The sequence below is a fragment of the Leucopleurus acutus genome (genome assembly GCF_964270905.1).
Source record: "Leucopleurus acutus genome assembly, chromosome: X".
In the NCBI taxonomy this organism is placed as follows: Eukaryota; Metazoa; Chordata; class Mammalia; order Artiodactyla; family Delphinidae; genus Leucopleurus; species Leucopleurus acutus.
In genome coordinates, this window is record NC_139148.1 from 129,760,088 (window position 1) to 129,770,271 (window position 10,184).

The 10,184-nt window shown below is 61.1% G+C and overlaps 2 protein-coding genes across 2 annotated transcripts; both read left to right on the plus strand.

The window, feature by feature from the left end:
- Positions 1-7,012: 7,012 nt before the first annotated feature.
- On the plus strand, positions 7,013-8,252 carry LOC309978658 (uncharacterized protein; the record flags this gene model as incomplete). Its single annotated transcript, XM_082865159.1, has 2 exons — positions 7,013-7,976; positions 8,224-8,252. The coding sequence occupies 2 exons, from the start codon at positions 7,013-7,015 to the stop codon at positions 8,250-8,252; spliced, it is 993 nt and encodes a 330-aa protein (XP_082721285.1).
- A 68-nt stretch (positions 8,253-8,320) lies between these two features.
- Positions 8,321-9,523, plus strand: LOC309978659 (paraneoplastic antigen Ma6F-like; the record flags this gene model as incomplete). Its single annotated transcript, XM_082865160.1, has 1 exon — positions 8,321-9,523. One exon carries the CDS (start codon positions 8,321-8,323, stop codon positions 9,521-9,523), a length of 1,203 nt encoding a protein of 400 aa, XP_082721286.1.
- Between the last annotated feature and the right edge of the window lie 661 nt (positions 9,524-10,184).

The window sequence follows — 10,184 nt, forward strand, 5'->3', positions numbered from 1 at the left end:
CTCGACCGGGGGCCTGATCACTGGGGTCGGGCCGCCCACGGGAGTGTGGGCAGGGGACCTCGTACCTGGGGAAGAGAGGGGGTGTGAGCGGCCTCGGCGGAGAAAGGCACCCTGGGCAGCCCTGACAAAGGCCACTTACAGGTCTCGTCTTAAGGGCTGCCCTCGGGCCTCACAGGGGCGCTCCTCCTGGGCGGCCTGTCCCCTGCCAACCTGAAGAAGGAAGTGAGGGGGCTCCTCAGGGTGCAGCCAGCACGGCCCCAGGTTCTGGGGCTGACAGGGCGGTGGGGTGACTTGGGTGTTGTGGGGTCCCCTCTGTTCTGGGAGGGGGAGCCCCTGGGTACACACTCAGGGCACGCACCTCCCCTTGGCTCCTGGCGCTGCCTGGGCCTCCTCTGCTCTGTGCCCTGAGGACACGGTCCTCAGACCTGGGCCTTCGCCTCCCGGTTCCTGGAGCCCCTGTAAGAGGAATGGAGGGCGCACCTCTTGTGTACACTGTGGCACAGCTCTGGGCCTCGGTGCTGGTAGGAGGATTGGGCCAGACTCTGTGAGGTCCCCCCAGTGCTGAGTTCTGGGGTGGGTGGTCCCCTCGGGGTCGCTCGTCGTGCTCACTGTTCCCCTTAAGGGCCTGGACCCTCCCCTTTGCAGGCCGGAGGGGAAACTCAGAACAGGACCCCGAATCTGAACAGAAAGCAGTGAGGGGGCCCCACAGGTGGCCGCACCTGCCCAGGGCCTCCCGAGGGTCCTAGGAAGGGGAGATGCTGGGTCCTCACCTCCTCCTCACATCCTGCCTGGCCTCCCAGCGCTGACCACAGGGGCAGGTTTCTGTTGAGGCCCCTGTTCCAGGGCTGGGGGTCTGCTCAGTCCTCCCTCGGGGTCCTGGGAGTCCACCCTCTGCGGACCTGAAGGCTCACCCCTCACACCAAACACCTGACCTCCTGAGGACCCCGACCCAGAGGTCAGGAAACATCTCATCTGCTGACCGTGCTCTGGCGCCTCCAAGGCCCCCGCGGAAGGGCAAAGGATCCCTCCCTGTGTCGGGGTCTAACGTCCTCAGTCCTTCCTTCCTCGCGTGCAGGCTGGACTCTGGGCAGGACCTGGGATTGTCCCGTCTGCCAGTGTGAGTCCCTGCTCCTTATACCAGGTCTCCAGTCTCTCCGAGACCCTGACGTCAGGACAGGCCTACCGTGCTCATCCCGCCCCGGGGCCTCCCACGGCCACCTGCAAGGGCAGTGATCTGGTGGGTCCCTTTTGTCCTCCCTCAGGGTCCCCTCAGTCCTGCCTAAGGGCCCTAACCTTAGTCCACCAGGGACCTGACATTTTACCCTCTGCCCTCATGAGACCCCGCCCCTTACCCCAGGTCCCCAGCTTCTCTGACACCCGGATGTCAGGAAGTGCTGCACGTGACGGCCTCCCCGGGCCAACTCAGTTCTGGGATGCAGGCTGCCCTCAGTCCTCCCTCAGGGCCCTCACCTTGACTCCACACAGGACCTGGGATTCTCCGCAGTTCCCAGCAGACACCCCGCCCCTTATACCCCGCTGCAGCCTCTCTGATACCCCGCCCCGTGCTCCCCCTCTCCAGGGTGTCTGAGACCCGGATGTCAGGAAGTGCTGCACGTGCTCATCCCGCCCTATGGCCTCCCAGGGCCAACTCTGTTCTGGGGTCCACGTTTTCCTCAGTCCTCCCTCAGGGCCCTCACCTTGACTCCATGCAGGACCTGGGATTCTCTCCCGTGCCCACCAGACACCCCGACCCTTATACCCCCTCCCTAGACTCTCTGAGACCCCGCCCCGTGCTCCCCCTCCGCAGCGTCTCTGAGACCCGGATGTCAGGAAGTGCTGCACGTGCTCATCCCGCCCTATGGCCTCCCAGGGCCAACTCTGTTCTGGGGTCCAGGCTCCCCTCAGTCTTCCCTCAGGGCCGTCACCTTGACTCCACGCAGGACCTGGGATTCTCTCCCGTACCCATCAGACACCCCGACCCTTATACCCCCTCCCTAGACTCTCTGAGACCCCGCCCGTGCTCCCCCTACGCAGCGTCTCTGAGACCCGGATGTCAGGAAGTGCTGCACGTGCTCATCCCGCCCTATGGCCTCCCAGGACCAACTCTGTTCTGCAGTCCAGACTCTGTTAAGTCCTCCCTCAGGGCCCTCACCTTGACTCCACGGAGGACCTGGGATTCTCTACCTTGCTCACCAGACACCCCAAGCCTTATAACCCCTTCCCAGCCTCTCTGAGACTCCGCCCCATACTCCCCTCCCCAGCGTCTCTGAGACCCGGATGTCAGGAAGTGCACGTGCTCATTCCGCCCTATGGCCTCCCAGGGCCAACTCTGTTCTGGGGTCCAGGCTCCCCTCAGTCCTCCCTCTGGGCCCTCACCTTGACTCCACGGAGGACCTGGGATTCTCTCCCGTGCCCACCAGACACCCCGACACTTATACCCCCTCCCCAGCCTCTCTGAGACCCCGCCCCGTACTCCCCTCCCCAGCGTCTCTGAGACCCGGATGTCAGGAAGTGCTGCACGTGCTCATCCCGCCCTTTGGCCTCCCAGGGCCAACTCTGTTCTGGGGTCCAGGCTCCCCTCAGTCTTCCCTCAGGGCCGTCACCTTGACTCCACGCAGGACCTGGGATTCTCTCCCGTACGCATCAGACACCCCGACCCTTATACCCCCTCCCTAGACTCTCTGAGACCCCGCCCCATACTCCCCTCCCCAGCGTCTCTGAGACCCGGATGTCAGGAAGTGCTGCACGTGCTCATCCCGCCCTATGGCCTCCCAGGGCCAACTCTGTTCTGGGGTCCAGGCTCCCCTCAGTCCTCCCTCAGGGCCCTCACCTTGACTCCACGGAGGACCTGGGATTCTCTCCCGTGCCCACCAGACACCCCGACCCTTATACCCCCTCCCCAGCCTCTCTGAGACCCCGCCCCGTACTCCCCTCCCCAGCGTCTCTGAGACCCGGATGTCAGGAAGTGCTGCACGTGCTCATCCCGCCCTTTGGCCTCCCAGGGCCGACTCTGTTCTGGGGTCCAGGCTCCCCTCAGTCTTCCCTCAGGGCCGTCACCTTGACTCCACGCAGGACCTGGGATTCTCTCCCGTACGCATCAGACACCCCGACCCTTATACCCCCTCCCTAGACTCTCTGAGACCCCGCCCCATACTCCCCTCCCCAGCGTCTCTGAGACCCGGATGTCAGGAAGTGCTGCACGTGCTCATCCCGCCCTATGGCCTCCCAGGGCCAACTCTGTTCTGGGGTCCAGGCTCCCCTCAGTCCTCCCTCAGGGCCCTCACCTTGACTCCACGGAGGACCTGGGATTCTCTCCCGTGCCCACCAGACACCCCGACCCTTATACCCCCTCCCTAGCCTCTCTGAGACCCCGCCCCATACTCCCCTCCCCAGCGTCTCTGAGACCCGGATGTCAGGAAGTGCTGCACGTGCTCATCCCGCCCTTTGGCCTCCCAGGGCCGACTCTGTTCTGGGGTCCAGGTTCCCCTCAGTCCTCCCTCAGGCCCTGGGAAGTGATTAGCCCATGAGGGGGGAGCCCTCATGAATGAAATTACCTCCCTTATAAAAGAGGCCCCAGACGGCTGCCTCATCCTCTTGTGCCATGTGAGAAGATGGCTAGTTGATACAGCTAGACAAGAAACCAGTCCATATAAAGAAGAGCTTTATTACTATTATTTATTACTCAGCCGTACAAAGGAACGAAATTGGGTCATTTGTAGAGATGTGGATGGATCTAGAGACTGTCATACAGAGTGAAGGAAGTCAGAAAGAGAGAAACAAATATCGTGTATTAATGCACATATGTGGAACCTAGATAAATGGTACAGATGAACCGGTTTGCAGGGCAGAAATAGAGACACAGATGTAGAGCACAAACATATGGGCACCAAGGTGAGAAAATGGTGGGGGTGGGCAGGGGGTGTGATGATTTGGGAGATTGGGATTGACAAATGTACACTAATATGTATAAAATGGGTAACTCATAAGAACCTGCTGTGTAAAAAAATACATAAAATAAAATTCAAAAGTTAAAACAAACCAAAGAAATAAGAATAGGTTTATGACATTATCAATCACAGTAGAAAACCACCTGTAAAGACAAATGGACGTACTTGCCACAACGGGCTCTGCATCGCCAAGTTCGCTCCCCCAACTCCGCAGCCTTGCAGGGAGGCCTTCCTATTGGTGGAAGGCCAATGGGCGTGTCTTTTGCTTCCGGAGGCGCCAAGCCTTGGGACCTCAGGCCCTCAGTGCGCATGGCTACTGCTGCTTCCGTAGCAGAGCGCCTCCTCACGTGCTCTTCTGATCCAACCAGTTTCTCGGTAAAGAGACGTCTAGAACTTTCTCCCTCATCGTCCTGGGGCTTCCGGGAGCACCCGGAAGCCCACGTGGCGCTCGCACAGAGTGCCTGGGACAGTCGGCGGCACGGTTCCTGGTTGCTCTGCTGAGACGAGCTCTTCAGCCCCTCGTGAGCGGGACTCCGGAGCCATCCACAGAGTCAGAGCGAGTCAGGAGACAGGCGGGGGCTTTGCCGGGGGCTGGACTCCGCAGGTACCGGGGGCCCCGGGAAGGAGTGGAGGTTGGGGGAGGGCTACGGGCTGCTCGGTTGGGAGTGGGGGAGCGGCGGCGGAGAGGAGCGGGCTGAAGGGGGGCTGAGGGAAGGGTCCCCCAGTGAGCGGGTCAGAGGGGAGGACCACTGGCTTCCGGGGTGGCTGGTGGGGGGCGTTCTGGAGTCGGGGTGCAGAGGGTGGGGCTAATGGCTAAGCGTGGGGGGGGCCTGAGCGGAGGGCTTCCTGCTGGTCGGGTGGGGCCGGCCTTGGGGGCCAGAGGAGAGGACGACCGGCTGCGGGGGTGGGGAGGACGGGACGGGCGGGGAGGGCTAACGGCTGCTGCGTGTGGCGGGAGGAAGGCTGAGGCGGGGGTCGGTGGGGAGGACTCCCGGGCGCGGGTGCGGTAGGCGTTAGGGGAGCTCCCGGTGGGGCGGGGCGTGGGGTGGGGGGGAGGACGCTCGTGGCAGTTAGGGGGCTCCGGCTCCCGGGTGGGCGGGGGCAAGACGGGTGGGCTCTGCGTCTGGGGCACGAGAAGCGAGAGCCCCTGGCGCTGAGTGTGCTCGGGGGAGGACTCCCCGGTGTGGGGAGGTGAGAGAGGCCGTCTGACCTCTACGCATGGCGGGGCGCCCGGCTTCCAGGGCCCAGAGCGGAGCGCCACCAGCTGGTGGGTGGGGGAGGGTGTATGGAGGGGATGTAGTGCGAGGGGTCGGGGAGGAGCCGCCTGGCCACGGGGGGGCGTAAGTGAAGCTGAGAGGGGGAGGCGCTGGGGCTGCTGTGATCTGGTGGAGGCTGTTGGCCATGGCAGATGGATTTGTGGGGGTCCAGGGAGGGGCTCTGGCCCACTGCATGAGGCATCGAGAGCTTCAGGTCGCCTCTGTCCGGGTGGCACAGGAATTGCAGAGGTGGGTGGGCAGGGCAAGGCCCTGGCCTCCACACAGAGTACACAGATTCTTTACGAGGGTGCTTTGCACATTCAGCCGGACACGCCATACCAGAGTTGTAAAAAGGTCTCCATAAATTTAGCAGTATTGCAAGTTTCCATGATAAGTTTTCTCAGCACGGGGGAATTTTATTTGATGGTACTAATGATAATATATCTTCAAATATTGGGAAACCCATGGATCAAAGAGAAAAATCACAGAGGGACTTAGAAAATATTTCCAAGTGAATACTAAAAAAGCACAACTTACCAAACTTAGTGGGAGGCAGCAAAAAGCGACAGGAGGAAACTGTATTCCTCTAAATGCTTCTGTTAGAAAAGAGTCAGGACATAAAATCAGTGAGCTAACAGTCCATTGAGAGATGCTAGAAGAAGAAGAGCAAAGGAAACATAAAATGAAGCGGGAAGAGATATGGGAATATATGTATATATATAACTGATTCATTTTGTTGTGAAGCTGAAACTAACATACCATTGTAAAGCAATTATACTCCAATAAAGATGTTAAAAAAATGATAAAAAAATGCATATCAAAAAAAAGAGAGCTAAGAGAGGAAATCAGTGATAGAAAGCAAATTATGGACACGGTGAACGAAGCCATGCGCTTCTTTCAAAAGAGCAAGGAAACCGAGCAAGTCCTAGAACGATGAATCACGGAAACAGAAAGAACGCTGATCCCCAATAGGAGGAATGAAAGAGGGCCAACGTTACGGATCAGAGGTGCATTAACAAAGGGGTATAGGGGAATATTATGGGACATTGTGGAAATGTTTATGCTAACAAATTGGAAGACTTGAAAAATTCCTTGGGAAAAAGGCAGCTTCCTAAAACTGAGGCCAGAAATGTAGAAAAGGTGACGAGCCTTCTATCTGTCTTTTTAAAAAAATTATTTTAGTTATTTTATTATTGTTTCTTGAGTCGTACGCAACAAGTGCTCTTTTGTTATTATTTTTAAATTTTATTTTTACTTTGGGCTGCGTTGGGTCTTTGTTGCTGCGCGCGGGCTTTCTCTAGGTGCAGCGAGCGGGGGCTACTCTTCGTTGCGGTGCGCAGGCCTCTCATTACGGTGGCTTCTCTTGTTGCGGAGCACGGGCTCCAGGCATGTGGGCTTCAGAGGTTGTGTCACGTGGGCTCAGTAGTTGTGGCTCGTGGGCTCCAGAGCGCTGGGTCAGTGGTTGCGGCGCGTGGGGTTAGTTGCTCCGCGGCTTGTGGGATCTTCCCGGACCAGGGATCGAACCTGTGTCCCCTGCACTGGCAGGTGGATTCTTAACCACTGCGCCACCAGGGAAGTCCCTAGCCTTCTATCTTGTAAATAAATGTAATTTATAAAAAAACTTTCCTAAAGTCAAACAAACCAAACAGGGCAGGGAGGTGCTCCAGGCTGCTGCTGTGAGGGGCACTAGGGTGGGCTGTGTGGCACAAACATGAGTCTCTCCTCTTTGCACCCACAGGCCGGTTCCCACACTTCAACAGCCTGTGCACACCTGTTTGATCGCTTCCCCCCACCCTCAGGTCCTCGAAGATGGCGATGGCTCTGGCGGTATTGCGGGACTGGTGCAGGTCGATGGGCGTGAACGCTCAGCGATCTCTGCTCATCCTGGGAATCCCAGATGACTGCAAAGACCAGGAATTCCAGGAGGCTGTGCAGGCTGCCCTGCGTTCCCTGGGCAGGTACCGAGTGCTGGGCAAGGTCTACAGAAAGGAGCTGGGGTCGAGTGTTGCCCTGGTCGAGTTTGCTGAGTGTTTAAATCGAAGCTCGCTCCCCCGCCAAATACCAGGCAAGGGAGGGCCCTGGACTGTGGTCTGCCTGCCCCAGGCCCCTGATGCTGATTCACAGGATAGACCCAATTGCCCTGCGCAGCCCCAGGGACAAGCAGTGGTTGGCAGGGCGGGTGAGGCAGGAACTGCAGGGGAGGCGGGAGTCGCAGGTATGGAGGGAGACACAGGTGAGGAGGAAGCCTTAGGTGAGAAGGGAGGTGCAGGTGAGGAGGGAGCTGAAGGTGAGGCAGGAGCTTCAGGTGAGGAGGGAGCTGAAGGTGAGGAGGGAGGTGCAGGTGGGAAGGGAGCTGCAGGAGAGGAGGGAGCTGAAGGTGAGGAGGGAGCTGCAGGTGAGGAGGGAGCTGAAGGTGAGGCAGGAGCTGCAGGTGAGGAGGGAGCTGAAGGTGAGGGAGGTGCAGGTGAGAAGGGAGCTGCAGGTGAGGAGGGAGCTGAAGGTGAGGCAGGAGATGCAGGTGAGGAAGGAGCTTCAGGTGAGGAGGGAGCCTCAGGTGAGGCAGGAGCTGCAGGTGCGGAAAGATCTGAGGGTCAAGCAGGAGCTGAAGGTGAGGCAGGAGTTGCAGGTGAGGCAGGAGCTGCAGGTGAGGAAGGAGCTGCAGGTGAGGAGGGAGCCTCAGGTGAGGCAGGAGCCGCAGGTGAGGAAGGAGCTGCAGGTGAGGCAGGAGCTGAGGGTCAAGCAGGAGCTGAGTCAGATGAGGAAGGAGCTGCAGGTGAGGAGGGAGCTGAAGGTGAGGAGGGAGCTGCAGGTCCGGAAGGAGCTGAGGGTGAAGCAGGAGCTGAGGGTCAAGCAGGAGCTGAGTCAGATGAGGAAGGAGCTGCAGGTGCGGAGGGATCTGCAGGTGAGGAGGGAGCTGAAGGTGAGGAGGGAGCTGAAGGTCCGGAAGGAGCTGCAGGTGCGGAAGGAGCTGAGGGTGAAGCAGGAGCTGAGTCAGATGAGGAAGGAGCTGCAGGTTACAGAAATGTTGCAGGCGTGGCAGGACTTCTGAGTATGGCAGGACCCACGGGCGGGGCAATGGCTGCGCCTGAGGAAGCAGTTGTGACAGCGGCAGGCGCCATGGGTGAGGCAGGGCCCGGGACCCAGCAGTGGAGGCAGGCCTCGCAGCCCGTGCTGGACAGCATGGGCTACCAGGAGCTGGGAACCTTCTCTGGGATGGAAGAGCCGGGCCACGGGGAAGAGTCCTCTGAGAGCTGGCTGGAGCAGGCCAGCCACACGCTGCACCTGTGGCGCCACGTGTCTGAGAGGGAGAGGAGGAGAAGGCTGGTGGAGAGCTTGCGCGGCCCCGCGCTGGACCTCCTGCGTGGCCTCCTGGCGGAAGATCCCGAGCTGGCTGCCCAGGACTGCCTGGCCGCGCTGGTGCAGGTGTTTGGGAACAAGGACCCCCGGGGGAGTGCTCGGCTGAAGTTCGTGACCTGTGCCCAGCGGCCCCAGGAGACTCTCTCTGCGTACGTGATGCGCCTGGAAGGCCTGCTGCAGTCGGCCCTGGAGAAGGGGGCCATCCACCCGGCCATGGCGGACCAGGCGCGCGCCCGGCAGGTGCTGACGCGGGCCCGGCTGAACGACACGCTCCGGGACACGCTGAGGAGGAGGCGGCTGATGAGGAGGCCTCCCGGCTTTGCGGGGATGCTGCGGCTCATCCAGAAGACCGAGGCCTGGGACGCCGACCCGGCTAGCAGGGAGCACTTCCCAGGGCAGGAAGAGGCCCGTGTGGACGTTGCAGTCCTGGCAGCAGCCGCCCAGGCCGCCCCGGCCCATGAGGCCATCACCGCAGGCACCACTGCACATGGCACCAAGGCCTCCCCGGCCGGTGAAGATACCACCGCCCAGGCCGCCCGTTCCAAGGAAGGGAGCGCCGAGGACCACCCGGCACGTGAGGAGGCCAGTGCGGCAGTTGCCGGCACTGCCAAGGCTGGCGAGGCGGCCCCTGAAGACCATGGTGCCGCCAGGGCAGCCCCTGGCCTTGGGGAGACCAGCAAGGCGTCCACGGCCACTCAGGAAGATGGAAGTGCTGCCGCCCCTGCGGGCCTAGGTCAGGCAAGACCCTCAGATGCCCCCGGAGTCCCCATGCCTGGCCGGATGGGCAGTGCTTCCCCGGTGGCCCCAGGAGGTCCTGGCTGGGAGCCAGAGGGCCTCGCCCAGGCAGAAGGCCAGGAGGCCGAGGAGACCCCCGAGGAGGGGCTCAAGCCCATCCCAGAAGAGCCGGGAAATGAGGACGGGGCTGCAGAGATGAGCCCCCCGGGGTCCACCTCGGGCCAGTAGGCTCAGCAGGCCGTGGGGCTGCCAGGCTTGGAGGCAGGGGGAGGCCAGGCCTGGCAGCCTACTGGCCCCATATTAGGGGCCACTCCAGGTGCCTGGGCCTCCCTCCTGAGAGGGTCCCCTATTCATCATCCCCTGGGGCAGGTTGTTCCCTGTACTGGCAAGCCCAAATGTGTCCCTGTAGGCCCCAGAGGGACCCAGGTGTCAAGGAACCCCCCAGCCCCCGCTCCCCTCCCACAAACACACACACCCTAGCCATCGTCCCCCCACAGAGCCCTGAGGTGCGCCACGTGTCAGCCAAGGCTCTGGTCTCTATGGGCCAGTGTCGTGAGCTCAACGTGTGCTTTCTGGGCATAGATTCAGGCCCAGCGCTGCCTGTTGTTGTGGAAATGTGCCTGTGTTCTCCTCTGAGCAGTTCCCCCAACCCCTGCGCGGCGTGGAGACCCCGAGCCCAGTCCCAGGAGCCGGCGGGAAGGACGGGATGGACGAGGTTACAGCCAGCGCCCACCCCAGGACCTGGGAGCCCACCTGCGACCTTCAGAAGGAAGACCTTGACCGGGGCTGCAGGAGGTCTGCGGGAGGCTCCCCAGGGCTTGTGTTCTGCTGGGCCACCCCGTTGTTCCTCGGGACTCCACGTCCCCGGCTTGGTGGCGTGCGCCCTGCT